Raw genomic sequence first — 12,512 nt, 5'->3', positions numbered from 1 at the left:
CCCAAGCTGGCCAGGCACCCCATTGGGGACCTCCACACTGAAGGGGCTGTGGCCTCCTGCAAACAGCCATCAGCCCCTCACCCAGGCTGACCAGGCACCCCAGCGGAGACCCCCCCACCTTGAAGGGTCTGTGGCCAGCCTGCAAACAGGCATCAGCCCCTCCAGTGGGGACCCCCAAACTGAAGGGGCTGTGGCCAGCCTGCAAACAGCCCCCAGCCCCTCACCCATGCTGACCACACCCTCATGGGGTGAGGGTCCCCACCCTGAAGGGGCTGTGGCCAGCCTGAAAACAGCCCTCAGCCCCTCACCCAGGCTGGCCAGGCACCCCAGCGGGACCCCCACCCTGATCCGGGACACCCTTCAGGGCAAACCAGCCGGCCCCCACCCGTGCACCAGGCCTCTATCCTCCTATATAATAAAAGGGTAATATGCAAATTGACCCTAACAGCAGGACAACTGGGAATGACTGGTCACTATGACACACTGACCACCAAGGGGCAGACACTCAATGCGGGAGCTGCCCCTGGGTGGTCACTGTGCTCCCACAGGGGGAGCTCTGCTCAGCCACAAGCCAGGCTGACGGCTGCCAGTACAGCGGTGGTGGAGGGAGCCTCTCCCACCTCCTCGGCAGCGCTAAGGATGTCCGACTGCAGCTTAGGCCTGCTCCCCGCTGGCAAGTGGGCATCCCCTGAGGGCTCCCGGGCTGCCAGAGGGATGTCTGACTGCCAGCTTAGGCCCAATCCCCCTGGGGAGCAGGCGTAAGCCAACAGGTGGTCAACCCCTCGGGGTCCCAGACTGCAAGAGGGCACAGGCTAGGCTGAGGGACCCCCCCCCCGCCCCCGTGCAAATTTTTGTGCACCGGGCCTCTAGTTGTGTGATAATTGCCTGCAGTATTTAGTACAGTAACATGCTGGACAGGTTTGTAGTGTAGGAACAGTAGTAGGCTGCACCACATAGCCTATGTGTGTAGTAGGCTGTACCATTTAGGTTTGTGTTAATGCACTCACAATGACAAAATCATCTAATGGCACATTTCTCAAAAAACATTTCCATCATTAAGTGATGTGTGATTATATATTACACTCTTAATTTCTGAGTGAAACGGACTTTGTCTCTTGGCAGAAAACTTGAAAGGTGTTTTAACTCTAGTTAATCTTACACATTTGATTATCGATATTGATGGTGCTCTCTTTTGCATGTGAAATAACATTACGGAGTGTAATAACAGAACTAGGCTATAAAAGGCTGCTTGTGGGCAATTTCACTACTGAACGATAATCTGGAATGTAATCATTTTATCATGTTTACTGTAAAGCAGTGGTTTCCAACCCTTTTTTGCCACGCCCCACCTAAGCATCTCTAAAATCCTGATGTCCTCCTCTCCCCCCGTGACATATAATTCTTATTATTCAAAAAGTGAACTCCTTTTCACGTAGGGAAGCCTAAAAGGCCACTAACTTGGTCTAAATAAGCTTCCAAAGAACATGGTATCCATGAAAGAGAGACATAAAAAAACAAAGGACAGTTGAAGTACTGAGGAAATCATTAAGAAATTGTTAAAAAAATAATATGAAAAAATAGCAAATAAAGTTTTAAAACATAATAGAGAACTGATATGCATAAATATGTCACAATATATAACAATAAAAGCATAATATGCTAATTAGACTTACATCCTCCTGGACGTCCTTCCTTCCATCCTTTCTTCTGGACAAAGCTGCAGTGGGCGTGGGCTGAGGCAGAGGCCCCCCCCCCCCCCCCGGCCGCAGTGGTGGTGGGCGGGGGTTGGGGGCCGGGCCAAGGCCCTTGCACAAATTTCGTGCATCAGGCCTCTAGTATTTATATAATGTATATGAGGCCCCTAGAACCATAAGAAATGCAAAAAATTCACTGTTAATAACTCTCAAATTGCCCCCCTTAAAAATCAAATTGCCCCCCTGGGGGACGTGTGCCCCACATTGAGAACCACTGCTGTAAAGAGTCCAAAATCTGACTTTAAAATAGAATTGCATATGGATCCTTTGCTTTGGCTCTAAGTGCCTTTTTCACCGTGTCCCAGTTTAATTTTTTCCCCTGAGAATTCCAGCACACATACAGTCAACCTTTATCGCCATATGTTTATATCATATATGTGTGTGTATATATATAGATTTTTTTTAATCATTTCCTTATTCAGCAGATAAATATGAAAGGTTACCAGTAAGCCACTATAGCCCAGTCTTTTTTTTTTTTTTTAAGCTCAGGCTGCCTGGAAAGGCAAATACAATTTCTCTGTTTTATAATTTTCAGTGTTGAGGGCCATTGTGTCTCATGCTGAATTTATTACTAAGTATTTTATGTTTTTATTGTTATTGTACTTGCCTTTTCAGTTTTACTTCCCAGTTGGTTTATAGAAATGTCCTGTATCCTGTGACTTCACTCAGTTCACCTATTAGTTCTAGTAGTCCTATAGAACATCCTTAAGATTTTCTGCCCAACAATCATGTCACCTGCGAATGGAGAGCATTTTACTTCTTTTTGATCTTTGTACTTTTTGCTTTTTTCTTGGAATATTATTTTTAAGATAGTATTACTTAAATATGAAATGAAGTGAAAACTCTAAAACTAAAATAAGACTACACATAAAAATAATAATTTAGTGTGTTGGGTGATATTATTTTGTGGAAACTAAATCACAACTCAGAACATGAATTAGTCCTAAGTCTTAGAACCACATTCTTACTCTCATTTGGGCCATTTTGGACCATGACTGTTCACCATTTTTTACCACTTGAACTTTTCTAACTCATTTTGTAGTACTCTTTGAAGTTATTTGATCTTTGGTTGATACTGTATATTAGACTGAATCTGTTTTCTCAAATCTGAAATACTACTTTATTTTATAAATGCACACTTGGGCACTAAAGTCTCTTAAAGCAGTTCTTTATTATTGTGTGCTCATGCGGAGGATCAAGAATGTGACAATCTCAATTAAATGGAAGCATAAGTTTAAAGTTTGAAGAGTTGACTTCCAAAAACAGAACCTCCAAAGCATAGTCTTTGATTGTCCTTTCCCTTGATGAATTTTTATTTTGAATTTTACAGTGCAGAATTGATCTGTTTGCTTTACATTTTTTGTCTTTAGCTCTCTTAATGCTAAAGGACCCATCATGTTGTTGGGACAATGCATGTCAAGCTTGTCTCAGTATTATAGCACTTTAATGGCTCTGGACAAATGTACAGGCTTTTGAACAGCTGGGAGTTTTATCCATCTGTTACTGTCCTTGTTCTGCTCTGTAGCATGAATTTTTCCACTCCTGTCAGCCAACCTATGCAGATTTCATTTCTGGTAAGGCATCCTGAAGAATTGAATTTATTATATATTTTAAGTCCAATCATTTGTTCATCTATAAACTTTGTCTTTCCTTGAAGTATGCACACCTTTTTCTTTTAAATTTTAATATGATAATGTGGGAGTTGTATTTTTTTAACTTTTTATTGTTTTTAAAAACTTTATTAAATTATTTTGTTGCAAAAATAATGTAGCGAGTTTTTGTATATTTTTTATTTAGTTTTAGATTATATTACATAATCATAGTACATTTATCCAAACTAAGAAATTAACATTGGTACCACAATGCTAAACTACAGACTTAATTTTAAAAATTTTTTAAATTATAGTTGACATACATTTGTATAACTTATGTAAATGTTCAAGATTTGGACAAGAAGCTTTGCATTTGTCATGTCTCCTTCATGCTATGACAGGTTCTCTTGTCTTCCCTTATTAGACTGAGATTATAGGATTTGGGGAAGAATACCACATAAGCTGTGTGTCCTTATCTGGTCATATATAACTTATTGCTAGTGATAGTAACTTTGATTACTTGGTTCAGGTTGTGTCTGCTAGGATTCTCCTAAGTAAATGGCTTTTTTCTCCTTTGCATACTCTATTCTTTGAATCAAGTCATTATGTCCAGCTCACACTCTAAAGGAGGAAAATTAAGCCCCACTTCATGCATCAAAGAATTCGTGTGGTTTTTTTTGGTTTGTTTGTTTTTAGCTTTTCCATTTGTTCTTTTTCCTACTTCTAGAATATTCATTTTGTCTTGGATCTAGTCTTTAGTTATTTTTTCTTTGTGATTTCCTGCTTTTTATTCCTGCTCTGTAATCTGAGATAATTCTTGCACTCTGTATTCTACTTCCCAAATGAGTCAGTGACCATTTCCCCATTTAATTCATCTACTGAAATGTTTAATTTGAAAATCAGATTTCTAATAAGCCAGGGTGTTCGTTTTTTGTGGCATTTGAATCTCAAGTGCCTGCTTGAAAGCTTTTTGTACACCTCCCCCAACCTCCTTGGTGTTCACTGCTCTTTCAGCAGTTCTATTTTATTGTATTTGTGTTCTGAATACTTATTCTCATTTTCTTTCTGGGTAGTTTGGCTTCTTAGAAACAGTTACTTTTCCATGGTGGTTCATTTGTGCTCAGGTCTGGTTAATGAAAACAGAAATTGCTAATGGTGATAAACCTATCTCTGATTAAAGGAAATAAATTATTTATCTGTAATGTTAAAGGCAAGCTGTTGGCCCCTCTGAGGGCACTGAAGAAAATTTTGTTTTCTGGCTCTTCTCTTGTTTGCTCATCTGTTAATAAGCTCTGTCAAAAAACATGGATTGGCAAGTAAACTTCCTTCTGGAGTTGACCTCCACAGGCCAATTTCTGGATCTCAGATCATGTGTTGTCTCCAGTGCCTTTGCTCAGTTTTTTTTTTTTTTCCTTTAAATATATTTTTATTGATTTTTTACAGAGAGTAAAGGAGAGGGATAGAGAGTTAGAAACATCGATGAGAGAGAAACATCCACCAGCTGCCTCCTGCACACCTCCTACTGGGGATGTGCCCGCAACCAAGGTACATGCCCTTGACCGGAATCGAACCTGGGACCTTTCAGTCCTCAGGCCAATGCTCTATCTACTGAGCCAAACCGGTTTGGCTTTGCTCAGTTTTGAATGAAGAAGAAGCCCTGTGCCAGGGACTCAAAAGCAGTCAAATCTCAACCTGCCTGGTTGAGGCCTAGCTCTATTAGTGAAAAATGATCCCTCCACAAATTGTTTTTTGAGTTGTCAATCATTATTAAAGGTACAAATTGAGTTCTATGAATCACTTTGGAAAGTTTGTATGCTAACTGTTGTACGTGTTTGAAGTGCCATCTTCTGAACCATCTCTAGAGGCTTAGTCCTTCTCCAGGTGTACTGGACCATGGTTTTTTGTGTAGTTCAGATTCCCTTTCTCCCATTGTTACCTCCCAACTCCACCAGTAGGAGTAATTATGAAGTTGGCTGTGTAATATGAACCTGTCTTAAAGCAGAGGTATTGAGACTTCAGGAGGACTTGAGTTTTATTGATGGACATTTACCATACTTAGGACTATCAAATTTGTATGTACATCCTGGACCTTTTCTCTTACCTTCAGACTCATGTGTCCATTTGCCTACTTGATATCTTCACTTAGTTGTCTAATAAGCCATCTTAAATGTAATAGAACTAATTCCTTTGTCTGCCCTAAACCTCCTCCATCATATACAGGACACTACTGTTCTTCCAGTTGTTCGGGCCAAGACTACTGGACTCATTCTTGATACTTCTCTTTCTCACCCCATTTCTAATCAGTCTTTCAGTAAGTTTTGTTGTCCCTGATTTAAAAATGTATCCCAAATCCAAGCACTTTTCACTAACTGCATCTTTCATCCTGGTCTAAGTGCTAATTGTTTTGCTAGCCTTCTTACTGGCCTTCCTGCTGCCACCTTTACTCTTCTTCACTATAATCAGCAAAATAGCCCTTAAGAGCTCCTTGGTGACAAGTGAGACTGGACTGTTAGTTTTCTCATGCTCTTCATGACAGTGTTAGTATCAAAGTATTGCTAATGTCAAAATACATCAGAAAATAGGCCTTTTCTGGTTTCTGGAAGAGTTGGTGTAAGTTTAGAATTAATTGTCAAGTCTGGGACAATCAGATAGATGCACCTGTAAAACCGTATGAGCCTGGTGGCTTTTTTGGGTGGTAGATTTTTGTTGATTAAACTTCTTTAGTTATAAGTCTCTTCAGGTTTTCTATTCTTGAGTTTATTGTGGTAAATTGTATTTTTAGGAGCTTGTCCATTCTTTAGCTTTTCCTGTAAACTGGCATATTTACATTAATGGTATTTTTATCTGTATCTGTCTTCATTATATTATGTTTAATTTTTAAAATATCATTCTTTTCAGAGATTTTTTTTCCTATTGTTGGATTTCTTCCTCCCCCTCCCCAGCTTTAAATTGTAGTTCTATGGTTCTCCTTTATTTTTGCTTTGGTTTCATTTTTTCTCCTGCAATCTTATTTTATTTCTTCTACTTTCGGGGGCTTACTGTTACACATTTTTAACATATTGGAATTTCCAAATGTGGGTAAGTTGTATTTTTTTTTTTTGGTTGGGATTATCTGTTTTGCTTCTAAAATTTATGTCAAAAAATGCGAGCTGCATGATACTGACTCTTCGGCATATTGTTACTTTTTGTCTTTGTTCAATGTGTGCTCTGTCATTATTTGGCTGTTTTCTGTATTCTGTATATTTAATCTCTATTTTTACTAACTTGTCTGCTCTAACAATTACTAAGAGAAATGTGTTAAATTCTCATTTTAATTAGGAACCTGTCTTTGTAATTCTGACAACATTCAATATATAAAGTTGTGATTTTAGTTTAATATTGTTACAGCTTTAAGGAAAAAAATTCTTACTCAGTATGTAGTGATCATTTTATCTCCAACAATGGTTTTTGCCTTAAAGCCCATTTGTCTTATGGTAATATAGTGATACCAGTTTTCATTTAGTTTGCTTTTATTACTTTGAACTTTCCTGTGCTCCTATGTTTTAAAGTTATTTCTTATAAATCATGTGTGACTGGATATAAATTTTTTAAATCTGAGCTGCTATTTTGTGTTGTCATTGATGAATCTACATTTTTTTTATTGCTTGATAGAAATGTATATTTCTGCCATCTTATTTTGTGCTTTAATTAATCTAGATCTAACTAACGCTCTCCCACTTTTCTGTCTTATTTGAAGTTCTTTTTTTTTTTTTTAATATATTTTATTGATTTTTTACAGACAGGAAGGGAGAGAGATAGAGAGTCAGAAACATTGATGAGAGAGAAACATCGATCAGCTGCCTCCTGCACATCTCCCATTGGGGATGTGCCCACAACCAAGGTACATGCCCTTGACCGGAATCGAACCTGGGACTCTTCAGTCCGCAGGCCGACACTCTAAGCACTGAGCCAAACCAGCTTCGGCTTATTTGAAGTTCTTTATCCTGTTCAGTGAGTTAGCGGTTATGTGTTATGTACATTGATTATCATCTACTTTATAATATGTATTTTTTATTAATTTGTTTGAATGTGTAGTTGATTATAGTTCAAACTGAAACAGCATCTTTAACTTTTATTTAAATAACACATGATCCTCATTGATATAACTGATCTCCCTGGAATTAAACCTCTCTCTGTCTAACTTTTCCTTAAGTAATGTGGCCTTTGTTTTTATAGTTTGGGGCTCTTCATGGAGTTGATGAATTTCTCTAGTTTTGATCAATCATATTTTATGGGAAGAATGAGCAGTGTGCTGTTAACATCCTCTTGCTTTATCTATAATACCGTGTTTTATATCTAGCTATTTAAAGCAGACTTCAGATTTCTCATACAAATCTGTTTCATCTTCTGAAAACCAAACTTTATGTTTAGGCTGGATTTATGTTTAGGCTGGATTTATGTTTCGGGCCTTTGCAAAGTTAGGTTAAGTTTCATGGTACCAATTGTGTGTGTGTGTGTGTGTGTGTGTGTGTGTTTTCCTTTATGTTGTTTTGTTTTTGTTTTTGCTTATCCTTTTGAGATGTGATCAATTAGCTCTATCTTTTTCATGTTTGTTTTATTTTTTAATTTCAGAATATCTTGCTGATACTTACGTATCTATGAAATAAGTTTATTTGTAGTTATGTAGTAGGACATATAATTAATAGCTTTCTGTATTAAATACTGTTACTCAAGTTCTAGGATTATATTAAAATGAATTTGGTAACAACTTAAAGTTCTCTAATTTTCTGATGTTGTCACGGAGGACAGTAAACTAATTTGACCATTTGTAAAGTATGTTCTTATTGTGGAACATGAAAAATAAAATGAAAGTAGCGAAAGCAGAGTCTTATAATGTGTTAAACACAAGTGGTTTTTAGAGTGTGGTTCTTGGACCAGCAGTGTTAGGATCTCCTGTGAACTTGTTAGAACTGCAAGCTCACAGGTTTGTTCAGCTTCTGAGTTTGCGGACTCAGTAGTGTTTCCACAAGCCATCCAGGTAATTCTGGTGTTGCTGAAGTTTGAGAACCTCTGAGTTACACAAAGATGGTACAAACACACTCATGCATTCAATTGAAAGAAGTCTTATAGGTAAATATATTTGGTTAATAAACATGAAAACATCACGTAGTTTAACTTTTGTTCAAGGGGATTCTGCTTTATAAGAGGAAATTAATCAGTGTTAATGTTTCTTGATGTGGAAAGTTACACTGAACATGAGAATATGATACCGAGGAAGTTTGTGATTCAAAGTATTTTTATTAACACTGAAAATTTATTAGGACTCTTTTCCAATTTCCTTTTATACTAACCGTACCTGAGCAAATAGTTTTGAAATTGCTACAGTCTCCTTTTAGTCTCTTTGATACCTCATTATCAAAAACTCTTTGAAAGGGCTAGAAAAGATATTATTGTAATGTCTTCACCTTAACCAAAATACTGTGGGGAAATAGGGATGTGGAGAGGGCCTTTACTCTCCTGAAATAAATGTTCGTAGTTTTTACTTAAAAATGATATGTGGTGATCATCCCACTATGGTGTGTAGAGATAATAGTAAGTCAGTTTTAACTAATTACTTGAATTAGTATTTGAAGAACTTTTTGTGGAGATGGTTTACATTATATTAATTTAAATCTTATATAAATGATGGCATTTTGTTACATTTTTTTTGTGTGTGTGTGTGTTTTTTTCCAGGAGAGAAATAGAAACAAACAATAACCATATGAAGATGTCCTCTTAGAATTACAACACTAATGATGTAGACTCTGGAAATGCCTAATAAGTCAAAGAAGACATTATTAAAGCTTTTTTTTTTCTGCATAAGGTGACATCTTTGAACTTTTTAACACAGAATTGACTCTTGTAATGATTTTCATCAGCGCATCTGCCCTTATATTCTCACCAAACACACTTGAGAACTGTAACTTCGTCAAGCACTTTCTGTCCTGAAGCTTTTACCAGTATCTGCTGTCTTTTGTAATTATGCATCCTAGCTAAGGCACAGAAGACTGAATGAATGCAAAGATTCATTAACTCTTTGAATTTGTTAAATACTAACAGTTAACTATTAGAAGTGGTTCAATGATGTAAGAGTCACATTGCTTCAACATTTCTTTGTTGTAGTTTTTAAATTGTCGATTTTTAGCTATTTGACAGATTAAAAGCAAAATAATCATGCCATATTTAGTCCTGGAGTTCAAGTCTAAATGTTTATGTGAAGAATTATTGTAGTAAACTTTTAATATGGCAAAGCAACCTTAAGCTCTATTTTAGCCAAATGAAACATAATCTGAGATTATATTAGAACATTTTCCTTGTCTTTAAATTGTTTGGTGTAACAGAATATTGATATGCAGCTTGGTGGATTTCACCAGTTAATGCACATTCTTCTTTCCTCCTTCCCCCAATAATATGTAAACTGAAAAATGTGCATTTGTCTGAGGAATTATTTTGTTTGCTACCACTTAATGAATCTCAAAATTTTGAGTAAATGTACCTCAGTCTAATCAGACTTTTTATGACCTTTATAACTACATTTAAAATCCTTAATTCCTATTTCTGGGTGTTTGCGAGCCTGATTGCTATCATGAAGTAAACATTTATTACTCTAGGTATTCACTAGCTAAATAAACATAGTTCTTGTTTAGCAAGCATATACTGTTCAACTCTTTTCTCCAGCTTTTGCAGTGTCCTGGCATCCTTAAAATACTTTGAAAATATGGCCTTGATCCATGGATTAAATCAGTATCTAAGTGAATGTGTTGATGTTTTATTGATCAGATCTATATAAATGGGAATACAGCATATATCTGGGTATTCTTATAGTTATCTTTTTAACATCTTATTTTTTTCATTAATTACATATCAACATTAATTTTGTGTCTTGAAGCAAATTGATTTTGTATAATTAAACATGTCATCTGTATTAATTGATCTGATGGCATATGGTTATGAAGATAATGTACTGCCCCTTATATTACTGTTCCAAAAGGAGAAAGCTATGTAGAAAGATATAAGGGTGAAAATAGCAATACAGTAGATTTGAATACCTTGGTGTTTTGCATTACTGCTTTATGTTTACATCATGTTTAGAAACCTTTTCATTTACATTTACATATTTGATCAGTTCAGTTCAAAATTTAGTGGCAGATACTTCTTTGAGGTTTTCATTTATATAATTTTTTTGTACAATGTTTTCTTAAAATGTGCAAATGCTGTATACAAGTGAAATAAAATACAGTATTTGTAGATAATCGTAGCTATTTCACACGTCTTTGGTAGTCCCATTGTAGTTATATCAGTGTTTACTGAAGGGAACATTAAAATATTAATGGTATATTACAAAATAAAGACTTTCTTAAAGGAAAGTTGCACCTATTTTACCTTTTTAAGAGTAAGCCATGAAATCTTATCTTGTGACATGTCTCTTAACTATTTATAATAAAAATTGGCATTTGGGTATAGTAACCACAGCAATGTTCTACATCCCTAAGATTATATAGGTAGGACATGTCAAAGATGACTGTAGTCACTCTGGAGGTCCTATTAGAGAAAACTGTAAAGGGAGACCTCATAGAAAGGATATGAGTCCTCACTCTGAGGTTCACTTTTTCTGGTGCTTTATTAGCAACTCTGAATATTTTTATAAAACTAGTTACATTATAAATGGATTGAGTGTTTGATTTACATTTGGTTTTTATGTAAGAAGTGTCACAGAAACACGCAGCAAGCGGGCTGATTGCAACAGCAGACTCGGAAACGTCTGATGTAATTGAGTAGTCTGCTCATCGTGAGGTGTACATCCCAGTGCCTTTAACCTGGATTTCTAATATCAAGTGAAATGGGTGCAGCATTCCTTTGGAAATAAAAACTTTATCTTTTTCAATCGGTAATTATTTTTTCCATTTTACGATTTCTTCAGAGCACCTACTTTCTCTTCCTCCTTGATCTATCAATATATTGCAAAATGTTTTCCCTCTAAATGAAATGATCACAGGTTGTCTAAATAGCAAAACTAACTGAATGTTTAACTGTAGCGACCAAAAAGGAGAGAACCTGGGCTCCACAGCAGGAAACACATAATCAAATGTTTGAATAATCACAAATTAAGACATGCCCAGGAAATTTCTTGCTTAATATTTTTCCAAGATTTGGTTTGACTGTTTCTTATTAAAGTTATCTTAAGTGAGTATTTTATTTTGGAAGGTATAATAGTTTGTATATTTAACAGAAAGGGGGAAAATGTAACCAAAATTAGTATTCTGTCTCTATACTTATTGGTACTTGAAGATTCCTTTCAAAAGAAACCCCAGCCTTTTCCTAATTTCAGTACTTAATTCCTCATTTTAACTTGTGATCTTTCTAATTCAAAAGCTGTTTTCTTTTTGAATACCATGCATGGAGGTTAAGCTGATGATAAAATGGTTTGCAATAAAAGGAGTCAGCTTAAGTCATTTAATCATTTCAAGTGCTTTCTGCATCCTATAAAAATAAGTTTGAGACATTTAAGAGAATTGTGTTTTCATTAAGTTTTGCATATCTTTTGTTATGCCATGTAAATTCCCTTTTTCGTATGATTACAGAAAGGTTATGATAAAATGATTATTAGTTCATTTATATTCACTTGTAGCAATTACATGAGAATTTGAATTTTGTCATGTTTGGGTTTGTTCATTCCCGTGAATGATGGTACAGTTAGGTGAGCTTTTCTGTTATGGTACCCAAACTCACCATTTGGTCCTCTTTAATCTTTGAGGGTTTCAATAAAAATTGTTCACTCGTATCTGTGTTCTTTCCTTTTATCTTTATAAATATGTACTGTCTGCTGGAAAACACAACCTTGTTGTCGACACTGTTCTGGGTTTCCTGATTGACAGATCTTTCAAGCACAGAGAGATTATAGCACTCATTTTAGCTGGGCACTTAAATTAAGTGGGAGAATTAGAGAAAGGGAGATTAACCACTTATTCTAATCATTGCCCATTTAAGTGATTTTATTGAATACCATGACGAAACCTAGAGGAAAAGAGAAAGAGGCCTGTTTATGTTCATGTAAGAGGAGGAAGTAGTGTCACCAGCTAAGAACCTTGATCCTCCATTCTTGGTACCAAGGAATGCTTTTCTAATGATCTGTACATTATCCTTTGGG

The 12,512-nt window shown here is 36.2% G+C and overlaps 1 protein-coding gene across 9 annotated transcripts in view; it reads left to right on the top strand.

The window, feature by feature from the left end:
- Positions 1-12,146, top strand: part of YTHDF3 (YTH N6-methyladenosine RNA binding protein F3) — a 39,563-nt gene extending 27,417 nt beyond the window's left edge. For all 9 annotated transcript variants that reach the window (XM_059673074.1, XM_059673077.1, XM_059673082.1 and 6 more), the window contains one exon: positions 9,059-12,146. Coding sequence is in view for 1 of the 9 variants with exons in the window: in XM_059673075.1 (XP_059529058.1) it covers positions 9,059-9,082 (24 nt within the window). In the remaining 8 variants the exon portion in view is untranslated. The remainder of the gene's footprint in view (positions 1-9,058) is intronic.
- The last annotated feature ends 366 nt before the right edge of the window (positions 12,147-12,512 follow it).

The sequence above is a fragment of the Myotis daubentonii genome, chromosome 17 (genome assembly GCF_963259705.1).
Source record: "Myotis daubentonii chromosome 17, mMyoDau2.1, whole genome shotgun sequence".
In the NCBI taxonomy this organism is placed as follows: domain Eukaryota; kingdom Metazoa; phylum Chordata; class Mammalia; order Chiroptera; family Vespertilionidae; genus Myotis; species Myotis daubentonii.
The sequence above is the reverse complement of the archived record's forward strand: the minus strand, read 5'-3'. Positions and strand labels throughout refer to the sequence as shown.